The sequence below is a fragment of the Elephas maximus genome, chromosome 13, assembly GCF_024166365.1.
Source record: "Elephas maximus indicus isolate mEleMax1 chromosome 13, mEleMax1 primary haplotype, whole genome shotgun sequence".
NCBI classification, from domain to species: Eukaryota; Metazoa; Chordata; class Mammalia; order Proboscidea; family Elephantidae; genus Elephas; species Elephas maximus.
In genome coordinates, this window is record NC_064831.1 from 55,743,535 (window position 1) to 55,767,417 (window position 23,883).

Genomic DNA, 23,883 nt, shown 5'->3' on the forward strand with positions numbered 1-23,883 from the left:
TTTAGGAGACAGGTTGAGAGGAGGAAATTCCAGGCTGATTGATTACCTGTTTTCTGCCAACCCTGGCCCCAGGTAGAGGCTTTGATCTACCCAGGTTCCCAGGTTGCACCTCCTCAGTTTCTGCATCCGTATGGTGGGCTAGCGATCTTCAGGGTGTCTTCTAACTCAGCCCTCTGGAATGCGGGGCCTGGTCTCTGCAGAGTTGCTTCCTGGGCAGGACAGATGCTCTCAATTTGTTGTTGTTGTTAGGTGCCGTCAAGCTGGTTCCGACTCAAAGACCCTGTGTACAACAGAATGAAAAACTGCGAGGTCCTGTGCCATCCTCACAATCATTGCTATGCTTGAGCCCATTGTTGCAGCCACTGTGTCAGTCTACTTCATTGAGGGTCTTCCTGTCTTTCACTGACCCTTTCAACTACAACTGTCAACTTATCATTGTCCTTGTTGTTACAGCTAAAACTTATATGCTGCTTTCTAGGTGCCAGGCACTGATTCAAGCACAGTCCTGCATGAATTCATTTCCTCCTCACAATGACTCTAAATGTTTTACAGATGAAGACTCTGAGGTACAGAGAAGTGAAGGAATCACACAGCTTGGTCCGCAGCTAGCAAGCAGCAGAACTAGGATTCAAGCCCGGGCCATCTGGCTCCAAAGTGTGTGCTAACATAACAATATGGGTGATGCTGGCACTTGCAGCGATTGAAACATTTTTGTTTATTTTGTCTCATGGTCACTCATGTCAGTGCTCTGCATATGTCATGGTGTATGCTGCCTTTCAGGGTGAGCACACTAAGGCTTAGAGAAGGTCCACAGGCTTTCCAAGGTCACCCAGTGCTTACAGGCAGAACCAGACAGGAATCCAGAACAGCTCCTGTGGAGCCACTTTGTTCCATCGCTCTCCTGCCTCAGCTGCACGGGCGTGAGGAGGACTGTCATGATCCCCTGGACCTCAGTCTCTGACTGTCCATCCTCTCCTACCTTTAAATGACACGTGTGAAGTACTTTACATGGTGCGGGCACATAGTGTCATTGAAAAGAGTTGCCCTCTCATCATTCTCCTTGCCTAGAAACCAGGGCAGCACCATTCCGCGCACACTGCTGTGTGGGCCTCCAGCAAAGCACATGCACAGGGATCTGGAGGAGGCCCTGCTTGGGCAGCAGGTGTCTGGGCCCAAAAAGTGTGTGGCCGGAAGATATTTCATCAGTTATTTCCCCTGGAGAGAGAAGGGTCAGGAGCATAGCCACCAGGAGCCCCCTTGGAGCTGTAGGAAAGCTTCTAGTGGATTCCTAGAAAGCCTGAGCCACAAAAGACCTTACATATAATCTAGCCCAAGGTGGCACATAGAGGTCTTCCCGCCATTATTTCCCTACTCCCTGCTCATCACAGACATCACTTGTCAAATGGCACTTTGCTACTAAGCCTGAGTCAGAATCCTTATCAATTCAGTAGCCATCACTTGAGCTGATAAAGGAAATAAATCCTAGTTGTTGTCCCTGAGTCCAACCAATTTACCAGAGAGGAAACGGGCCTAGAGAGGGGAAGTGACTTGCTCAAGGTCACAGCCAGCTGTGACAGTGCAGGGAATCTAAGACAGAAGTTTGGGAGTTGGGCACCATCAACAGGCCTAGTAGGACCAAAATCCAGCTATTCCAGCTCCCAGGCGGGCCAGGTTCTTCCCACCCACTACAACTGATCTGGCTGCTCAGTTGACCATCCTAACTGAAAAGGTGTGGCAGGGACAATACTGTGGTCCCAGATAAGACCTGTTTCCTTTCTCTTTTGCAGCCCGCCTCTCCAAGGACAAGGAGGAGGAGAACTTGAATCAGGAGGCCAGAGCCAAATCCCAGATCAAAGCAGAAAGCAAACCAGAAGGTGAGATAATGGTCAGGCTAGTGGGTCAAGAGCAAGCCTGGCCTGGAAACAACAGCCAGCTCAGGCCAGAACTGAGGCATGCCTCTGGTCTCTCTGAGCCAGGCAGGCAGAGTAACGATCCCCATGTTGGTATGTCCAGCCTGCCCCATGCTGCTCTGCACTCTACTGCCCTCCTACCTCCTCCTTCCAGGGTGTCCCTTTCTGACATGATCGCTGGCCTGAGGGTGGCCCCATGCAGCTCCTGTGCACCTTCCTCAGATGGGGTGGGTGAGGGGAGGCCAAGGTCATGGTGTACCTTCCTCAGACGGGGTGGGGGGTGGGTGAGGGGAGGCCACAGTGTACCTTCCTCAGATGGGGGGTCAAGGGGAGGCCTAGGCCATGGTGCACCTTCCTCAGACGGGGCAGGCGAAGGGAGGCCATGGTGCACCTTCTTTGGACGGGGGTGGGTGAGGGGAAGCCATGGGTTGTTGAACTCCCACGTCTTTTTTGCTAAATTTCATCCCAAATGAGACCCCACTGGGCATGGCCACATCCTTTCTCCTTCCTGTCACTTCTACACAAGGACAGTACTGCTAGTGATGGTCTAGACCAGCAACTCCAGTGAGGGAAGGCCACCAGGGGTCTGGTGACACAGAGGTCCAGCATCTCTGTGTGGCAGCAGGGACAGGGCAGTGGGAGAGCTGCTGCCACGTGGGCTCTGCACAGTGCCCCAGACCTGCCTGATCCACCCAGCAGCCCCCGGAGGAGGTAGGGCAGCACCGTTCCCATCCAACAGACAAGGAAACCGAGGCTCAGAGAGTCAAGAGACTCGCCCGAAGCCACACAGCCATGAAGTGAGAGGGTGAGAACCTAAACTCAGCTCTCTAGACTTGCCAAGTCTCCTCCCCCCGTCCTGCACCAAGGCTTCATACCTGCCTCCTTTGAAATCAGCAGGATCCTTTCCATGAGGCTGGTAGGGGAAAGGGTCAGATGCCAGCGACTGGGAGCTTTTTCCCTCTCCCTGCTCTAGTTGCCCAAACTGTTCACAGTTTCCGTGGCCACACTGGCCAGGATGGAGATGTCTGTGGATACAGGGGTGGCAAGGACGGTCACTTCCTCTCATCTGCGAAATCTCAGTGGACAGGGCAGCAGCAGGTCACATCATATCAGTTTACTTTTCCTATCAACAAGGAATCCCCAAACCCTACTGATGTCCTAAAATGATCCAAGTCCGACAGCACTATGGCTGCTCACACTAGCCCACGCCCCGCCAGTTGCTCAGATCCTGGTACTCTCTTCTGACCTATCCCGTGTTTATCTTTTAAAGAGGAGGAGTCTGGTGAGCTTCCTGGGGTCACGCCCACACCAGCCCCTGCTCCAGACATCAGTGGAGATCAGGAGGACGATCCTGACAGCCAGGTAGGCATCCAGCCTGGCTGCCCTCTGCACGAATGGAGGGGTTTGAGAGGCCCTAGGAAGGACCTGTTGATCCAAAATACTTCCTCCCTGAAATCTGAAATCCCATTGAGATTTGTTATTCTGGGAAAAGTATTGCCTTTTCTCAGAAGATCATTTTAAAAATACAAATACCCACGGGGCCCGCTCATTCACTATGACACCGTAGGACGAATGCATTACCATGAATGAGGACGTGCTGTGAGCTGTCACATGCTCTAAAAACATCAGGAAACATTGTTAGCGGTCTGCAAGCTGCCAGGGGACAGTGAGCCAGGTAGCTTGAAATGCGGGTGGGAGTGGAGCTGGGTAAAGACTTTGCAACCTTCCAAGGCTCCCGGTTGCCTGCAGCTCCTGGCCCAGGCTCCTTGGTCTGGTACACAGGCCTTCTGAGACCTGACACTGACCTGTCTCTTCAGACCCACCACCTCTTTCTTCTACGGTGCTCCAGGTAAAAGCATGTCTCCATGCTTTTCTGCTTCCATGACTTGGCTCACATGGTTGCTGTTCTGTTGCTATGAGTTGGAATCCACTCAATGGCAACGGTTTGATTTGTTTTTTTAGGTTGCCTTTTTCCCCTCTCTCTTTATAGATCCTAATCTCACCCACCCTCCAGGCCCTGAGTAAACACCTCTTTGCCATGAAGCCTTCTCTGATCCCCCACCCAAATGCCTGTGGTATTCTGAACCTCTCTCAGGGTGCTTATCACTGCCTTTCTTGTACTCTATTCATGAGTTTCTCTTAGTTCCCCTCAGGAGCTCTGGTGGCGCAGTGGTTAAAGTGGTCAGCTGCTGATAACTAAGTTTCTCTTAGTTCCCCTCAGGAGCTTCAGGTGGCAGTCTGCTTCCCTGAAGATTACAGCCTTGGAAACCCTATGGGGCAGTTCTGCTCTGTCCTTTAGAATTGCTAGAGTCACAGTCTACTTGATGGCTCACAACAACTTGGTTCCCCTGCTAAGTGGTGAGATTCCTGAAAGCAGAATCCAAGTCAACTCTGTCACCCCTGCAGAGAGAAGCACGTGGCTGGCACGTGGTTGTGCCCAATTAGGGTTAGGTGACTGACAGTAAAGAAGCATGCAGTCTCCAATTTCCACCCCATCCTTGATCCAGCAACTTTGGGTTCAGTGTCTAAGATATCTTCATGGGATCATGAGTGTCCCGAGTAGGCCCTTTACAGCCAGCTCAAGTAAAAGGGATTAAAAGGATAAATACAGGGCTTATCTCCTGGAATTCCAGGGCAGAAAGTGAAGCTTGGCCTCATGAGGAGCTGGGCCCAGGCCTGAAAAGGTATCTGTGAGCCTGATGGTGTCGGCCTGCCATCCCTTTCTCCATCTGCATAGGCTCTATCATTCAACCTCTCTGGGCAGCCTGGCTCCATTCGTTTCCTTATTAGCACACATAACCCCACGCCACCACCACAGTCCTCTAGTCCACATGGCCATCAACCAGTGACTCAGTCCCAGTCTCAGAAGAGACAGAATCTGTTCAACCCAGGCATGGGTCAGATCCAGCCTGAATCAAGTCAGCTGTGGCAGGGAGAGATGGATGCCTTGGCTTCAACATGGAAGAAGAGAGACGCTGTTGAGCTGGGGCTACTAGGGGTGGCATTCTCAGAGAAGAGTGTGCAGGCTGGATAGATACTCTCATACCTATCGATTTAAGTGATTTGTCATTTTATTGTGGTTTGGGTGAAAGTTTAGAGAAAATTGGTTTCCCACTCATCAATTTTTACATAGCTTGTTTCGTGACATTGGTTGCAAATCACTGAATGTGTCAGCACTCTCCCCACTTCCTCCCTGGGTACCCGTGTCCATTCGCCCAGCTTTCCTGCCCCCACCTTCCTTCTGAACTTTGCTTTTGGGCAAATGGTGCCCTTTAAGTCTCATATACTTGATTTTTCTGAGTGTACATTCCTCATTGGTGCTATCGTTCATTTTATAGGCCTGTCTATTGTATGGCTATAATGTAATCTCCGAGAGTGATTACAGTCCAAGTTTGAAGGGTGTCTAAGGGTTATAGTCTTGGGGGTTCTGCCAGTCTCTGCCAGACCAGTAAATCTGGTCTTATTCATGAATTTGAATTTTGTTCTACATTTTTCTCCTACTCTGTCCATGACCTACTATTGTGATTCCAGAGCAGTTGGTAGTGGTAGCTGGGCACCATCTAGTTCTTCTGGTTTCAGGCTAGTGGAGGCTGTGGTTCATGTAGTCCATTAGTCCTTTGGATTAATGCTTTCCTTGAGTCTTTGGTTTTCTTCACTCTTCTTTGCTCTGGACAAGCTAACTTAATATTTGGCTTCTTCATCAAGGGTTCTCAACCCCAGTTGCATATTAGAATAATTGGGGAAACTTAAAAAAATGCCCAGATATTTACCGCAATAAAAAAGGGAAAAATGCCTAGGCCTCACTCTCAACCAGTTAAGTCAGAGTATCTGGGTGGGGACTTGGGCATCAATTTTTCTTAAGAGCATCCAGGTGATTTTAATAAGCAGCAGGGTTGAGAGTCACTGAACCACCTTGGGGGGAGGGCTTGCTTACACCATGAAATTTGTTTCAGAGGACAGACTTACTCTATGAGCACCCAGCTCAGGTCATTTGTTCAAAGGACTGGACGAGCATGTTGTTATAGGTTAGTTGGGTGCTTCATCCGAGGAACCTCAGACTCAATAGCTTTTAGAATGCATGGGGTCAGCCCATGGTTCCCAAACACTGGTATGCAGGCGGATGTATTATTAGCGCTTGTGAAAATGTTAAAATACAAACTCCTGGCTTCCACTCCCAAAGATCCTAATTCAGTTGGGCCAGGTGGAGCCAGGAAATCTGTATTCCTGATAAGATCCCCAGGTTAACAGGTTTGAGAACCAGAGATCTCATTAAGTCCTTGCATTTACAAAATGAGATACCTTAGTGGTTAAGAGGCTGAGAGTTGGACTACCCATGTTCAAATCCCAACTTTATCACTTACAAACTGTGTGGGCCATGGGCAGGTTATTTAGCTTCTATACCCTAGTTTCTGCATCTATAAGATGGGTATAATTCTATAGCATGAGAGAGTTGACTCATGGAACTTAGTAAGCACTAGCTGTTAGTATTATTAAACTTTTTAGAGTGCAGCCTGGCACATAAAAACCCTCAATAAATAGGTATTATCATAATCATTATTTCGTTTATATAAGGTAATTCATATAAGAAAATAATTTTAAAAGTTTTAGTAGATCAGAAATGTGATGTGACCATCAAAAGATATCATGCCATATTAGGCAACATTAATGGAAGCATAGTATCTAAGACAAGGGAGGTGATAGTCCTGTTTCACACCGTACAGATTTCTGTGTTCAGTTCTGGAGGTCTCCTCACGGAATATGAACTAGTTAGGATGAGTTCACCAAGGTGGTGAGGAAGCTCTGGGCCATGACATGGGGCAATAATAGAATGACCTGGGGGTGTCTCATTTAGAAGGGAGAGCTATTTCATGGGAGAGTGATTAGACATGTTCTGTGTGGCTCCAAAGAGTAAACCTAAACACAAGGGGTAGAAACTCGATGTAAACATGGACTTCAAACCAATCGGAGCTGTCAGACATGACAGAAGCTGCTTAGGTGGTGGTTCTCCATTCCTGGAAATCACCAAATAAGGGCTGGACGACCACTGGGTAGGAATGTCAAAGAGGGAATTTTGCTGAATGATCGCACAAGTATTCTCCTCATATTCAGTTTTCAGATACATCCCCCCGAACAACAGCAATAAAAATGGGAGAGAACTAACTAAAGAGAGTACTTATCACACATTAATCTGTTGGTTTTGGTTTGCAGGAAGGAGATGTGGCTGAAGCCAAGAGCACAGGTGAAATGACAGGTGGAGAGGTTGAAGCTCCCGGTGAAGGTGAAACTGGAGAGCAAAGTGGAGGTGAAACTCAACTCGAAGGTGAAGGTGAAGTCGAAGCAGAAGGAAAAGGAGACAATGAAGGTGAAGGTGAAGTCGAAGCAGAAGGAAAAGGAGACGATGAAGGTGAAGGTGAAGTCGAAGCAGAAGGAAAAGGAGACAATGAAGGTGAAGTCGAAGCAGAAGGAAAAGGAGACGATGAAGGTGAAGGTGAAGTCGAAGCAGAAGGAAAAGGAGACAATGAAGGTGAAGGTGAAATTCAGGCAGGAGGAGAAGATGGTGAAATGAAAGGTGATGAAGGTGAAGCTGAAGGCCAGGAATCCAATGCTGAAAATCAAGGTGATGAGAAAGGTGCAGAGGGTGATGAGGGAGGTGATGGAGATGATAGTGAAAGTGATGAGGAGGAGGAGGAGGAAGAAGAGGAAGAGGGGGAGAAAAATGAGGAGCCTCTGTCACTGGAATGGCCCAAGACCTGGCAGAAGCAGGCCTTCTACCTCTTCCTCCTGCCCATTGTTCTCCCGCTGTGGCTGACGGTGCCTGACGTCCGGAGGCTGGTGAGTGTGCCCAGCTGCACTGAGGCTGTCTATCCCCGGGAAGGCTGCTGGGGCCTACAGACACCCAGGGCTCACACTCAAGAGGGAAAGGTCAGGGCAAACCAGCTTGGCGGGAATCTGGGATGGAATTGCAGCCCTGAAGGGGACCGCATGCCTGGGGGACATGCCCCTGGGCCTGGGAGTCCCTAGACTTCAAGTATGCTTATTTCCACCACAACAAGGAGTGTGGACATAGTCTCTTTCTCAGTTTCTTGAATTTAATATGGGAATGATGGCTCCAAGTTTCACAGGGATATTTTGCAAACCCAAGGTGCTAACTGCTCTTTCTACCCAACATTCCTATCTGTAGGGAAGGTCTGCCTAACCAACCTCACCCAAGGGCAGTTCATACTCTGCCTCTGGGTCTGGAGAGGGGCCTGGGAGGTTGCAGAAAACAAACTAAACACCTAGACTGGTCTGGTTCCAAGGCAGCAAAGAGCAGTTCCGTTTGGCTATTCCCTACCCACCCTCCCAGCTGGACGCTCCCTGTGGGCCCCTGCCCCCACTCTTTCCCATTCATGCCAAGGTCCTCCCTGGAGACAGAACCCTCCTCTCAAATGTCTCTGGATCCTCTCCATCATGCCCCCATTGGACCTTACCACTGACCTGGGGGCTTCGTCAAAGGCCAAAGAACTTTAGCCTCTGCAACTTACTTCTCTTTTCAAATTTTCCATCAGGAGTCTAGGAAGTTTTTTGTTCTCACCTTCCTGGGATCCATCATGTGGATAGCCATGTTCTCATACCTTATGGTGTGGTGGGCTCACCAGGTGAGTGGACAGCAGGAACTACACTCGGCATTAGCACATCCCAAGAATTTTCCCCCTTCACGATGTATTTCCAGTCCCCGGGGAATGGGAAAGACCAAGTGAAATTTGTACAGCCTGTACATTATAAAAGCTTAAAAATAGACTTTTTATCCCAACGAATGTGGTGCTTTCCGAGTGTGACTTATATTCTCACTGCAGAAGGCATAGGAAGTTCTGCACGACCTGGTCCTAGCTGACCGTTCCCAGCCTTATTCCCTGCTTCCTCTGCCATAGATCCCCCACTCTTTCCACCCTGGTGAAATCCTAAACACTGTCCCAGAGTCGGCTCAGCAGGGGCTTCTCTCTGGCGCTCCTACCCCACAACCTCCCTGCAGACTCAATCAGTTGTCCTCTGAGCACCCACGGCCTTTCTGTTCTACCCGAGCACCTCAGCACAGAGCTGGATTGCTGTTGACAAGCCTCTCTCTGTCACTAGGCCGCGGGCAGGGATGTGCTGTGCTGTTCATACAGCCATCACCAGCCTCCTAGTTCCTGACACATGGCAGGTTCCCATTTCTGGAAATGAAAACGCTGACATGAAGAGAATTTTGGAGGGGCAGTTCTTTTGGGTGGTGGTCATGTAGTTGGAATGACAGTAAGAAGAGTACAGCCGATGTCACAGATGGGTTCTCTGCAGTTTTGGGCAGGTGCCCCATTCTCTCTCTCTGGGGCCCGTCTCCCCGCTGTCAGTCCACCCATCGCTCTCCCTCCCTCAGACTGAGGGAGAGTATCCAGGTCCTGGAAAGGTGCTGTGCCTGCACAAAGTAGCACGAGGCCAGTGCTTTGAAGAGCCTCTGGTTTCTGAACTGTTGTTGCCATGGTTTCTCATTACTGTCGCTGTTTACCAGGTTGGTGAAACGGTGGGGATTTCTGAAGAGATTATGGGCTTGACAATCCTAGCAGCAGGCACGTCAATTCCTGACCTCATCACCAGTGTGATCGTCGCTCGGAAAGGCCTAGGAGACATGGCCGTGTCAAGCTCTGTGGGCAGTAACATATTTGACATCACTGTGGGGTGAGTGGCAAAGCTACTTCCCAAGGCATATTTAGAATGAATGACTAGAAACCAGCGTGTTGGCTCTGTTCACCAGTTTTCTGCTTCACTTATTATGCAGGGGATAAAAGGGCATTTATACCATTAGTTTCTACAAGGCAACAAAGTACTTTCCTTCACTCATCCCAGCCAGATGGGATAACAGAACTAAAATGCTGCCTGAAATGTAGCTGACTGGAATTTACAGATGAATTGAAAATGAAGTCCATTCAATTCTTTGACCATAGACAGTCAAATGCTCTGCTGCTGACCCCCAGGGCTGGGGTTCAAAGGAGCAATGACTCAATCTCACTTTCTAAGACTCCTCCTCCCGTCTCCTTCCTCCCTTGCCAGCTCAGAAGCTCTCAAGAGCACTTGGCATAAACAAGCAAATGCTACATCTTCCCTTGCCCAATCCTTTACAGACTCCTCCCCACCTTGTTGGAGCAGAGCAGCTGGGCCACTTTCATTTTCTCAGTTGTGTCCTGGATTTGCGTGGTGGCCTTGATTCCTTTAGTTTGAATTTTTCTATGTGTTTATGGGAGAAGAGAGTGGTTAGGGGTGACCGGGAGGGGGTGAAAAGGGCATAGGAGAGGGAGCTTTGATCAGAATTTAAAGGGATGTTATCCTGAGCCAGGCCTTACCGTAAAAATCTTGGTTAGTCAGGTAGAAGTCATAAAGTGTGCAGATAAGAGAGTTCAGACCCAGATAGTTTCATTTAATCTAGCCTTTAAAAAAAAAAAAAAATTTTTTTTTCCCAGTTATTAGCTGTGAGTTCTTAGCCAAGCAATTTAGTTTCCTTGAACCTCAGTTTCCTCATCTGTGAAACGGGGCTAATAATTTCTGATGTCTACTTCATAGGTCGTGTGTGTGTGTAAAAAAAAGTGCTTTACCATTTAAGTATATGGAATTATTATATATATTCAGAATATTCACACTGTTTCTTCAATCTTGCAGCTTGCCCGTTCCTTGGTTGCTTTTCTCTCTTGTCAATGGATTACTGCCTGTTCCAGTGAGCAGCAATGGTTTGTTTTGTGCAATTGTTTTGCTTTTTCTCATGCTCCTATTTGTGATCACTTCGATCGCATCATGCAAATGGAGAATGAACAAGATCCTGGGCTTGATAATGTTCCTCCTTTACTTCGTGTTCCTGATAGTCAGTGTGATGTTAGAAGACCGAATTATATCCTGTCCTGTATCTGTCTGAGTCAGACCAACTGTTGTTCACAGTGGATGTAGGTCAGAAGACCATGCCCGAAGTTCCTGCATTTCTTGTTAACTTCAGCGAAAGAACACGATCCCGGACAGTGGCCCAGAGCCTCTGATGTGAACGTGATCGGGGACTGCACTTTCTCCTTGGAAACATCTGGCGGCTCATGGTGGATGAAGGACCTCCCCTCTGGAGGAGTGGGGTTCCTCCCTGACTGATGCAGACCTCCATTACGTGGGGACCAGCAGAGGACCCCTGCAGCCACAGGGTTTTCTAAATGCGAGATAATTGGGGCTGAGGGCTGGGACTGGCACAGCAGCAGTAAGACAAGCTCTTTTGCTCCCTGTCCCTCAGTCATTCCTGAAGAGCCGCTGACCCAGAAGGTGCAGACATGGTCTACATCTCACCCCCTGGCCCCTGCCCCAAGCACATGTTGCAATTTGCACTACAGGTTCAGTTGTTGGTGAGTTTAAGAAGCTAAGGCTACAGGAAAAAAGGAAGTATAACAGGAATCTATTAGCATGCCACATCCCCATCCAGTAAAATGTGTACCAGTATCTTCTAGCTTAAACGGATATTAGCTCTTCCTGCTGCATATGTGAAATGGGAAATTAAAACAGGAAGCAGTCCGAGAAATGAACGTTTATGATTGTCCTTGAAGGAGTGGAGATGAGGAGAGGAAAATGACTCGAGGGGCAATTAAAAAATATGTACTTATTAGAAAATCCAAGTTAATGTTGTCTCCATCAAGTGGTCACCCTGAGGGATTAGACTTCTAATGGAGCTGTCCTGGTCCTGCCACTCCAGCAGTGACAGCTCTTCCCACTTGTGAGAAGGGAAGTAATTTTAAAGAGTCCAAAGTCAATCAAGCTCAGATTGATAAGGTAGACGATCTAGTGGAGCAAGGCAGTTTTTAATGTCAACCTAGGTAAGACTATAAGCAAGGAGACCGATTTTCTTGCCTGGTTTACAAGTGGATCTTAAGGCAATTACAAAGGAGAAAATTCCAAAATGCCCAATGCAACGACAACGTGGTAGGAAAAGGGTGTTGAGACCTCCCAAGGTAGTTAGTGTGAAGGACATTTGTGTTTTTAAAAGCTGTGTTGTTATTTAAACATTTTATGAGGAATTTCACATGCTTTTATATTAAATACCACTGCTTGCTGCTTTTAACAGCAGCATATTAGGAACTCACTAGCAATGAAACCCACAAGTTACGTCACTTGGGTTGGAGGCCAGGTGACAGCAGACTGCGATGGTAAATATGGCTTTAATACAAACCTGAGAAATGATTCACCGAAGACTGGAAGACAGCAGGACAGGTGTGATGTGACAGGAAAAAAAAAAAAAAAAAGCTTTTAGTGTTGAAGGGCTAAGGTGTTTGGAGAACTTTGGTCCCAGTGGGAACACAGTGAGGCTTTCAAGTCAGAATTCATCTTTTAAATCAGAATTCGTCTTTTAAAATCAGCTAGTTAATTTAAGTAAGGGCCTCACTAGCCTAGGATTCTCCTATTCTTTGGAAATAATTTTTGTTAAAATTCAATAAATTGCCAGTCTCGTTGGTCTATCACTTTACCAACAGGGATGAACTCATCCCTGGTGTTAGGTTTTCTTGGTCAGAATGCTCAAGAGAAGGCTGATGAAGGATATGGAACCACGTTTAAATTCCACTTTCATACATTTGTTATCCTCATTTCTGATGCTATTGCATGCCTAGGTCCCCCATGCCGTTGCCTAAGAGCAGGAGGAGAGGAGAGAACAAGGCCTGTGGACGCGAAATTCCGATACCAAAACTCTGGCTGGCAACTGGTGTCTGCAGCCAATTCCAGCTTGTCCTGGAGACATACTGCCTCCTCACAGCCCAGGATCTGACACTCTGCCCCAGACCAGCTGAGTGAGGAGTGATGGACAGTGAAATGTTCAGTAATGATAAAGTGCTGAAAATTCATTTAATGATTAAAAACCCCCCAAAACCAAACCTGTTGCCATGGAATTGATTCCAACTCATAGTGACCCTACAAGACAGAGTAGAAGTGCCCCATAGGGTTTCCAAGGCTGTCATCTTTATGGAAGACGACTGCCACATCTTTCTCCTGCAGAGTTAGCAGCTGAACACTCACCCACTAAGCTACCAGGACTCCTTTTAATGATTAAAGCCAACTCTGATGATCTAACATCCTTTTCCCAATCAGTTAGCTGAATTTCTACCACTTCTTTTTGCCTAGAAAGGAAGTTCTGATCACTTTACACTATGACAGAAAGGGACAAGTACATAAAATGAAAGCTGGGTCTTGATGGGTGAGCAGGAATTCAGTGGTGAAGAAAGACAAGAAGATTTCAGGGAGATGGAAACTTATGTCACATCGAAGAGATTAATTTGTTATGTTTGGGAATGAAAATTTTTGTCATACACTTATAAACCTACTATAACTTATTAAAATGTTGTTTTGAGGTAAAGGATCATCTTAAAATGTCAAGATAATATTGAGATGGTTCTCTCATTTAATAGGCAAAACAATCTCTGTAGTTGCCTGGGACAAATTCTAGGCCATTCATTCAGTTTAGAAAGTCTGACCTGAACCATGTGGGCATCTGAACTGAAGAAGGCAGATGCATGGGCGACTCCTCCTTTATCCCCCCAGAGCTGCATGTCCCTGGTGGCCCTGGTAATAGATTTGGCCCAGACTTCTAAAAAATGTGAAACTCTTCCTGACTTAAAGGGTTAAGATTCTATACAGTATCAGAAAAAAGGGACAGATTCCAAATTGTTGCAAACTGGTGTGTTTAAAGGGTTCCTATATATTTTGCACATTATATTACACTTTCATCAAGAAATGTGAAAATGGTTTATCAAATTATAGGCTTAGTTTTTTATGACACTGCCTATATCAGACTTAGCCTTTATTTAAAGATTGGGTACCAAAGGGAGCAGGAATTGGAATTTTACATTTAGGGCACAGCCTGAAGGATACATGGGCAGGACTTATGTACCCAGGAATACACTTGATTCTGATCTTTTTTTGTGGGAGGGGCCCCCTGCAGGTGCAACTGGCAATGTGTTCAGACACTGGTAGCCATGAAAGGTACCAAGAGATGGCTCAGAGGCGGAGCTGCCCATCCGCGGGGCACTGCTAGAGCCTGGCATGGAGACCTGGTCTAAGCCTTCCTGCATGACCAAAGGCACACTTCTGGTCTTCAGGCCCGGCCCTGTGATGAGGAGCAAAACCTGAAGAATTTCACTGACAGACTTCCGTCAGCTGCTCCAGTGGTTTTGTAACAGTGCTACATTTGAAAAGAAAATCTTTAAACACAAAAGGAGGGAGCCAGCCAAATGAACAGCAACTGTGGGGATGCAGCAGTACCTGGATCAGAAGAGTGTGTTAACATCTCAGAGTACAAGCACATGTGCATGGACTTAGTGAATCGGAGTAAAAATTCCTACATTAATCTGTGCATTGATGATTTTGTAAACATCAATAACTAAGCCAGCAAATGTGCTCACCTTGAGGCCAGAGGAAGAGGGCAGTAGGACGGGATGACAAGACACCATGTACCAAGGATGTCAAGGTGAACTGGGAGGCAGCTGCTAAGCTAAAGAGTTCGATTCTGAAATAAAGCTCAGCCCTGTATCTAAGCAGGAAGGGGCACAGCACGCTAAATGGCAGAAGGGCCGACAGCCCTCCAAAAAAGACAGCTTGCTCTTTTCCTTGCTGGTCTAAGATAAACAGCCCAATAACAGCTTTCAAGTACTAGTGGGAGAAATAAAGCTGGACTGTGGCACATCACCAAACAAATGGGTATTTTTGCGCCATATACTTACAAGGTATTTAGAAACACAACCTAACTTCTATAAACAGCAGGCTAACACTTGCTAACTGTACTAATGTATCATAGTAATTACCAGCATAAAGTAAAAACAAGTATTTATCACCTAAAATGTTGAAATGGCACTTTCAGGGGCCACTTCCCTGTATTAAGAAAATGGGAATACATATTAGAAAACCTTATAAGAAAATAAGATAGTGGTGTTTAGTTTTAAAGCAAGAAAAAAAGCTCCCAAAAATCAGGAAAAAAAAAAAAAAAAAACCAAAAATCAGAAGATAAAGAGCTACAAGGTTCCCTATCTGGCAACAGGAGGGAGAGTTGAGTATTTGAAATATGATGCAGAATATTAATGTGTGACATTCAAAACATAATGGAGGAAGTAGTGAACACATTACACCAGCACACAGCATGGTTTATTTTCAACAATTTAAACATATAAACAAAACTAAGAATAAGAGAACAAGAAATAAGAGAGTGAAAGAACATTTCTCTCCAACATGATTGGCCATGATTCTCCAAAATATACGGTCAACAGAGAAAACTGAAGAGAAGTTTGTATAGTTATTTCAAAGGATGATCCATATTTTCTTCTAAGCAGGGTGTACCATTTTCTATGCATGTTTTTAAGTTTTATTTTTAACGACTAAATTTATGCAAATAATATTCCCTGGGGATTAAAAGTAGGGAAAACAAAACTTCACCCCAAAACAGAAACCCAGTTTTTTTTGGGGGGGGGGGCGGGGGGGTTACATTCACTTTCCAAATGAGTTTGAACCATAAACAATGGGCTTTAACTCACTCCTTTTTGGTCAGATATTTGAAATCAATAATCTGTGTTTCCTATATAGTTCTCGAATTAAAGAAAAGATAAACAATAGCAAAAACTGCTTACTTACAGGGGAAGGAACAAAGGTAACATAACCCCAGAATCCTGTTTGGAAGGCTATTTACCAACAATGCCAAAAGCTTCACCTATCAAATATTTTTCTCATTTGACAACTTTCAAATAATTTCGAGAACAGAAGACTGGATTAGAATATGAAGTTTGGATGGGATAGGAAGGAGGGTAAAACTGGGGTGGTATTTACAAAAGGGAGGCAGATACGTGTGCATAGCACCAGATTTTTCAAGTAAGCAAGTTCAGCCCCAAACTGAGCTGACAGTTTTACATTTTTAAACTCTCCATTGTTTCCCAGGGTAGAAAGCTGTGAAACGTTTCAGCTTGGTGCTATTCACTACTGGTGTGAATGCTAAAGGTGGCTTTCTGCATCTGAACGTGCTGTGGACTCTGCTGGCTTTACACACCTAATTTGGGATCATCCTTTTATTTCTTCTTTGAAATTGGCCACAGAGCTCCTTCATTAATGACAGTGTGTGTGAAGGTACATATACACATCCTGAAAATTTATAGTTCTCACAGCCAGAGGATATAATTTTCTCTATCAGAAGCTACCCAAAGACAGTGACAGCAGAAATAATGGGACTAAAAACATATTCTAGTCTTTTTTATACTCATGGTACTTAAACATTCAATTTATTGTCTGATTTCTGGCTACTTCTGGGTTTTAGATTCCACAAACTTCAGATTCTGAAGGCTTGTCGAAAAAGCCAAATTCCTCAATATGGGAAATTCTATCTGGCTATTATACTTTTAGAGAGTACTATTTTTCTACTTTTGTAAAAATATTTTGAATTTTTATATATAGTATTAACAGAATACCTCAGTAGGTCATATTCCGGGTAAATATTCTGTAGTATAACTTGCATCGTACCCAATAATTTAAGTCTTAAAATAAGGGTAAAATTTAGGTTAGGGTCAATTGCCTGACATTTCCAAAAATATGTTTTCATGTAGAATACTAAAATTTAAATTGATATTTGGCTTTGTAAGCTATTTTCCCTGTATACAGTATATATATATTAGCAAGAGAAAATTCTGAATCATGGTTTGTTGAGCCTGGTTTTGCAGATGCAGACCTGGGCCCTCTCTGGCTCCCCTTTCATGAGGATCAATGAGTCGGTCTGGGCGTGCATGCCACCCTTCACATGACTCACTGTGGTCAGGCAATGACACTAACATGCAATCCTAGGGCAACGTGGACATTAGCACTGACGTTTTTGGATCATTCTCCCAAATTAAAAAAAAAAAATATATATATATTTATATACAAAGATCTGCAGCTGAACCAAGTACTTCAAATAGCAGCAGACAAGGAAAATAAGTACTTAATTTTATATTTGCTATATTAAGTTTAAAAATTAAAAAAATAGCAACTTACTATAAACAATTTAAAATATGTATAATACAACTTTATGGCTAAAACATTTGAATAGTCTATGAAAACAGGGGATACTCTGATCTTACATTTCTGTTTAGGTTCCAGACATGATTTTTCAATCTGTCTCTTCCAAGAGAAACCGTAAAAGTAATTTTATGGCAACTAATTTTGTTTACAGATTTCCTCATAACAAAAATACTTAATTACTTATTAAGGGGATTTAAAGGCAAAAGAACAAGAAATGAGAAACAAAGTGGCTCTCTCCCCATTTGTTACTATTCTTCTTCTGAAAACATTCTGTACATATACAAAGGTATCCGGGCCTTCTGAACCATTTACAAATGTATTTTCAAAAATTGAAGGAAAAGTTTTAGCGTCTAAAAGTGTTATTTTACACACTGACTATACAATACATATTGAATGCATACATACACACACTCACTCACACACACGCGCATCTTAAAGATAAGGTTCTCCGAAGGTTTTTCGACATTCCATCACCCCAGTACTTGGTGGTCTATCACAGTTGTGTGTACTTTTGACTTGACTAGGTGTGAGACGATCGTATGCCATCTTGTACTCTTTATCAAATACATCTGCAAAAATTCATAGAGAAGACATAAAAAAATTTACGTCTGATGTTGTCAACAATCAAATTTCTATAGTACTATAGAACCACGAAACTAGAGGCCAAGAAAGAATCTCTCGATCATTCCTGCCATGCAGAGAACCACAGAATTTCAGAGCGGGAGGGGGAACCTCCGAGTCCACAGAATTTGAGAGCCAGACTGCATAGATCAGTGAAACTTAAAAAGTTGTAAAATGCCAATTTTTACTATTATCAAATAAAGATGTTAAAACCCACCAAATATGACACAGGCTTTTTTTTGTACCTAGCTTTTAATATGCCATAAATAATAAAAGGAGTAAGAATAAATAATGGCATTTTCCACCAAGATTAACAAAAATGTTTTCATTCCTTTTTATGGCTGAATAATATTCCGCTGTACAAATGTATCACATTTTGTTTATCCGTTTATCTGCTGACAGACATTTGGGTTGTTCCTACCTTTTGCTTATCATGAACATTCATGCATAAGTTTTGCATGTTTTTGATTCTCTCAGGTATGTACCTAAGAGTGGAACTGAGAGGTCACACAGTAACTGTACGTTTAACATTCTGAGGAACTGTCAAACAGTTTTCCACAGCGGCTGTACCGTTTTAGGCTTCCATCAGTAACAAACGAGAGTTCCGATTTCCCCACATCTTCGCCAACACTTGTTATTTTCCATTTTTTTTTTTTAAATAGGCGTCCCAGAGAGCATGAAGTGATAGCGCACTGTTGTTTTAACTTGCCTTCCCTAATGACTACTGACAGTGAGCATCATTTCATATACTTACTTTCCATCTGTACATGTTCTTTGGAGAAATGTCTATACAAATCCTTTGCCTATTTTTAAATTGGATTATTTGTTTTTACTGTTGAGTTGTAAGAGTATTTTATATATTCTGAATACAGAACCTTTATCAGATGTGATTTGCTAGTATCTTCTTCCATTCTGTGGGTTTCTTTTCACTTTCTTGACAGTGTCTTCTGACACACACGTCTCTAATTTTGATGATGTCTATTATCTATTTTTTCTTTTGTTGCTTGTGCTTTTGGTGTATATCTAAGAAACCACTGCCTAATCCAAGGCCATTAACATTTATACCTTTTTTTTTTCTATAAGCTTTATTTCATTTAGCTCTTACATTTAGTTCTTTGATCTATTTTGAGTTAATGTTTGTATATGGTATGAGGCAGAAGTCTAAATTCATTCATTTCCATGTGGCTATCCAGTTGTCCCAGCAACATTTATTGAAAGAAACGATTCTTTCCCCCATTGAATGGTCTTGGCATCCTTGTCAAAATTAACTGGCCAGAAATGTATGGGCTTATTTCTCAACTCTCAGTTTTATTCCACTGACCTATATGTTTATCTTTGGCCAGTATGATACTGTTCTGATTATTGCAGCTTTGTAATAGTTTTTGAAACCAGGATCCCTGAGTCCTCCAACTTTGTTCTTCCTTATCAAGATTGTTCAGCTAGTCTGGGTTTCTTGCAATTCCATATGAATTTTAGGATCAGCTTGTCCATTTCTGTAAAAAAAAAAAAAAAAGGAGTTGGAATTTTGATAGGGATTGCATTAAATCTGTAGATTGTCTTGGGGACTACTGCCATCTTAAAAATATTAAGTCTTCCAATCCATGAATATAAGATGTCTTTCCATTTTTTCAGGGTCTTCTTCAATTTCTTTCAACATCATTTTGTAGCTTTCATTGTACAAGTCTTGTACTTCTTCGGTTAAATTTATTCCTAAGTATTTTCTTCTTTTTGATACTGTTGTAAATGGAATTGTTTTCTTAATTTCATTTTCAGATTGTTCATTGCTAGTATATAGAAATACAACTGATTTTTGTATATTGATCTTCTGTCCTTCAACAATGTTGAACTTGTTTATTCACTCTAATAGTTTTGTGTGTGTATTCTCTAGGTTTGTGTCCTTCTAGGAATTTGTCCAGCTCATCTAATTTGTTGGCATTGTCTTCTCTTATAATCCTGTTTATTTCCTTAAGGTCAGTAGTAATGTTCCTGCTTTCATTCCTGATTTTAGTAATTTGAGTCTTCTTCTTGGTCAATCCATGTAAAAGTTGGTCAATTTTGTTGATCTCTTCAAAGAAACAAATTTTGATTTGTTGATTTTCTGTATTGTTTTTCTAGTCCCTATTTTATTTCTGCTCTAATCTTTATTGTTTCCTTCTTTCTGCTTGATTTGGGTTTAGTTTGCTCTTCTTTTCCTAGTTTCTTAAGGTGGAAAGTTAGGTTATAGATTTGAGGTCTTTCTTCTTTTTCAACTTACACATTTACAGCTATACATTCCCCTTTGAGCGCTGCTTTTACTGCATCCCATTAGTTTTGGTATGTTGGGTTTTTGTTTTCAGTCATCTCAAAGTATTTCCTAATTCCCTTGTGACTTCTTTGCCTCACTGGTTATTTAGGGGTATATTGTTTAATTTCCACGTATTTGTGAATTTCCCAAATTTCCTTGTATTACTGATTTCTAACTTCATTTCATTGTGACTGGAAACCATATTTTGTATGCTTTCAATTCTCTTAAATTTATTGAGGCATGTTTTTTATGGCCTAAAGTATTGTCTGTCCTGGAGAATGTTCCATGTGCAGTTAAGAAGAGTGTGTATTTTGTCGTTGTTGGATGGAGTGTTCTATAGATGTGTTAGCTTTAGTTGGTTAATAGTGTTGTTCAAGTCTTCTATTTCCTTTCTGATCTTCTGTATAGTTGTTCTAGCCCTTATTGAAAGTAAGGTACTAAGATCTCCAACTATTACTGTTGAATTGTCTATTTCTCTCAATTCTGTCAGTTTTTACTTCACGTGTTTTGTGGCTCCATTGTTAGGTATATATAGATGTTTAAAATTGCTATATCCTCTTGGTAGATGGACACTTTATCATTATGATAGGTCCTTCTTTGTCTGATGTTTGTATAGCCACTTCAGCTCTCTTTTGGTTACTGTCTGCATGGTATATGAATTTTCTATCTGTTTAAAATTTTATTATCAACCTATTTGTGTCATTGAATATAAAGTGTGTCTCTTGTATACAGCATATAATTGAGTCATGTTTTTTATCCATTCTGCCAATCTCTGTCTTTTAATAGAAGAGTTTAATTCATTTACACTTAAAATAATTACTGAAGGTAGGATTTATGTCTGTCATTTTGCTATTTATTTTCTATGTGCCTTACATCTTTTTGTCCCTTAATTCCTTCATTATTGCCTTCTTTTCTGCTAATTAGGCTCTGGTGTACCATTTTAATTCTGTTGTTTCTTTTATTACAATTTTTTTACTCCTGGATATTCTTGCACAATTATCTCTCCAGGTAAACATTCAAATTATTTTGTCAAGTTTCTTATTTTTAACAGTCTCCAGCGTTCACAACCATTAAAGTGAAAAAAAAAAAAAAAAAAAACTCACAACATTCTGCTCAAAGTCTCCTGGTTTGAATTGGAACCCATTCCTCTTTTTAATGGAAAAGACAGCTCAACACATTTATACAGTATGTTATTACATACAAAATTGTAGGTTAAACACAGCTATCTTTCCTTTAGTCTTTGCCATCAAATATTCCTTAATTCTAAATATGTTTTACCTTCCCATTGCAACTTTCTCCAAATTTTTCCAAATTTATTTCAGCTAGTTACTCGCCAATTTAATGTGACTTCTGAGTGCACTGTTCCTGGATTATATTTCTCTGGGTCATATTTAAAAAAAAATTTTTTTTAAACAAAAATGTGAAACAAGACTCTCTAGCTTGGATTTATAGCTAAATCTTTTAAGGTCATTTTAGTGTAAGCTAATTTCCTACTCTTCTACATGAACAGATTTATTTTCTCCTTCTAAGTAAATTAGCCTCTTTATTCTTAAATGTTCATTTTATTTAAAATATCACATACATCTAATAATTCCATTTTCTAAGATGCTTGCCATTTCATCCCTATATACCTTTGTGGCCAAATGCTATAAACTCTCTCTTGGTTTCAAGGGTGACAATTCCCAGTGGTACAAGTCACCTCTGGTCAGATGGCACTCTAAGATACCCAGTTAGGGATGGTTGCTCTTAGACCTCTCCTTTACTCACTAACTCTCGCAAATCGCAGTGAACTTATCAGGAAGCCGATAATATAAGGAGAGGAGCCCTTGCTCCATCTCCGTGCTCCATCTGGTCTGACTGAGCAACCTGTAATACTGCATATGATAGTTACATGGCATCATCCTTCTCACTCTGGAGCCACTAATAAACAGCTGTGGCAAATGTCATGGGCATTTTAAAAGCCACTGGAAGTGTTGCTGCTGAAGAACTAGATTTGTTTTTTGCTAATACCAATGTACAACTACCTAATAGAATATGACCTATTACCTATTCTCTCATTAACTGGTAAATGAGCTTAAGTAGGGCACTCAAGTCAGATACCACTCAAGTCAGATGAATTACATGTATTAATTATTATGAATCTATTGACAACATTAATAATTCTGAAACAGACTGCCAAAACTCTCCTTGAAAACCAAGACTAAAACCAATTTTCTTTCTCCTATCAGGAGGCATTTCTGTCCTTTCTTAGGACTTGAGAGTGAAAACCTAAAGGAGGTCAAACATAATAATGGGGAGAAGGAGATGATTAACCAGAAAGTTTGACATCTCCTAAAACATTTAGCTACCTTAGATTCTTTCTGAAAGAAGCTTGAGGCCATTAGTGATATAACCTGATAGTTAAAAACATGGGACCAGAAATTAAGACTGCCTGGTTTAAATATGGCTCTCTTACTTACTGTGAAACCCAAAATTAAGTTACTTAACCTCTCAGATCCTCAGTCTCCTAAATAATATGTGGACGATAATAGTACCTATTTTATTGGACTTTCAGGAAAATTATATGAGATAATACATGGAAAACACTTGTTACAGTGTGAGGCACATAGTAAGCCCTCAAAAAATGTTAAGTTTTAGTATTTACCATTATTATTCATTATTATTGCTTCTTGTTGTTAGCTGCCTATGTATAGATGACCTACGTATAAAGAACGAAGTGTTGCCCAGTCTTGTGCCATCTTCATGATTGCTGGCATGTTGGAGTCTGGTGCTGCAGCTCTTGTGTCAATCCATCTCACTGAGGGTTTCCCTTGTTTTTGTTGGCCCTCTACCAAACACGATGCCCTTTTCTAGCAATTAATTTTTCTTGATGACGTGTCCAAAATAAGCAATTCGAAGTCTTGCCATCCTTGTTTCTAAGGAACGTCCTGTTGTGTTTCTTCTAAGACTGATCTGTTCGTTCTTCGGGCAGTCCATGGTACATTCAATATTCTTTGCCAGCACCACAACTGGAGTGCATTGATTCTTCTTCTGTCTTCCTTTTTCACTACACAACTTCTGCATGCATACGAGGGAACTGAATTGTTACTGCCATGACCAAAGTATCAAAGTACCTTTTACATCAGATAAAAAAAAGATCAAACAATCCTTCTAATGAATTAACAGAATATTAATATTAATGATAAAATTAAGACTACCAATATAAAAACACTTTAAAGATGATACCACAACATATAAATATTACAAATTATATAATACGCTGAATTACCTATATCAATGTTTTCTCTTCCCAGTGCCACAAGTGAGAGAAATAATATTTCTCTGTATAAACTTCTGTGGGGAGAAAAGAGGTGGGGAAATATTAGTAGCCATATAGTCCATATGTTTTCTACAAGGTTTGTTATGCTAATATAAGCATGAGCTATGCTAACAAATTACTAAGCAAATAGCACAAACTAGCTTGGAGGTAGAATATATAATTTAAGGGAATGACTTACCGCTGTCTTTTAAAATGTGGACACTTATTCAGTGTCTCTAAAATCTGACTCATTGGTCCATAGACATCATTCATTTTAATGCTTTTTACCATACTTTTCAGTAGTTCCTGGCTGAATGAGTTGTCACCTTTTTGCAATAAATGGACCATTGGATACTTCTGGGCTGCAAAAGAACAAAAGTGCAGATGAAGGAAAATGTTCTGTGTAGAAAGGAGAAAAAAAAATAAGCAGCAACTGACAGTTATTAAAGAAATTATAAAGCATCAAAAATAAATTAAGGACAATAAGTAAAGAAAGGAATAGAAATCTAAGAATGAAGACAGCAAAAAAGGAAAAAACAAGACAACTAATGACAAAAATCAGCGGAAAGATTTTTGTGGCCTCAAACAGACAATAATGAAAAATATTGTTTCCCTTAATACAGCCCCTGAAAGAGATTCTGTATCAGCAGCCTGGAATGGAAACAAATAAAAAATAAATAAAAAGAAGAAACTGGGACAAGCAATGTGCTGAAAGCTGA

The 23,883-nt window shown here is 42.3% G+C and overlaps 2 protein-coding genes across 8 annotated transcripts in view; one reads left to right on the forward strand and one right to left on the reverse strand.

The window, feature by feature from the left end:
• Positions 1-11,002, forward strand: part of SLC24A1 (solute carrier family 24 member 1) — a 31,707-nt gene extending 20,705 nt beyond the window's left edge. For 2 of the 3 annotated variants that reach the window (XM_049905236.1, XM_049905237.1), the window contains 7 exons: positions 1,788-1,874; positions 3,181-3,272; positions 7,119-7,320; positions 7,435-7,742; positions 8,459-8,548; positions 9,436-9,602; positions 10,578-11,002. In XM_049905236.1, coding sequence (XP_049761193.1) covers positions 1,788-1,874; positions 3,181-3,272; positions 7,119-7,320; positions 7,435-7,742; positions 8,459-8,548; positions 9,436-9,602; positions 10,578-10,827 — 1,196 coding nt within the window. In that variant the 3' untranslated portion in view covers positions 10,828-11,002. The remainder of the gene's footprint in view (positions 1-1,787; positions 1,875-3,180; positions 3,273-7,118; positions 7,321-7,434; positions 7,743-8,458; positions 8,549-9,435; positions 9,603-10,577) is intronic. The other variant, XM_049905238.1, reaches the window with a different exon arrangement.
• Positions 11,003-15,038: 4,036 nt separating this feature from the next.
• DENND4A (DENN domain containing 4A) overlaps positions 15,039-23,883 on the reverse strand; it is a 128,388-nt gene continuing 119,543 nt past the window's right edge. For 4 of the 5 annotated variants that reach the window (XM_049905233.1, XM_049905231.1, XM_049905232.1 and 1 more), the window contains 3 exons: positions 23,364-23,526; positions 23,135-23,199; positions 15,039-17,530 (listed from right to left, as the gene is read on the reverse strand). In XM_049905233.1, the coding sequence (XP_049761190.1) occupies positions 17,394-17,530; positions 23,135-23,199; positions 23,364-23,526 (365 nt within the window). In that variant the 3' untranslated portion in view covers positions 15,039-17,393. Of the gene's footprint in view, positions 17,531-18,903; positions 19,076-23,134; positions 23,200-23,363; positions 23,527-23,883 lie in introns of all 5 variants that reach the window. The other variant, XR_007519821.1, reaches the window with a different exon arrangement.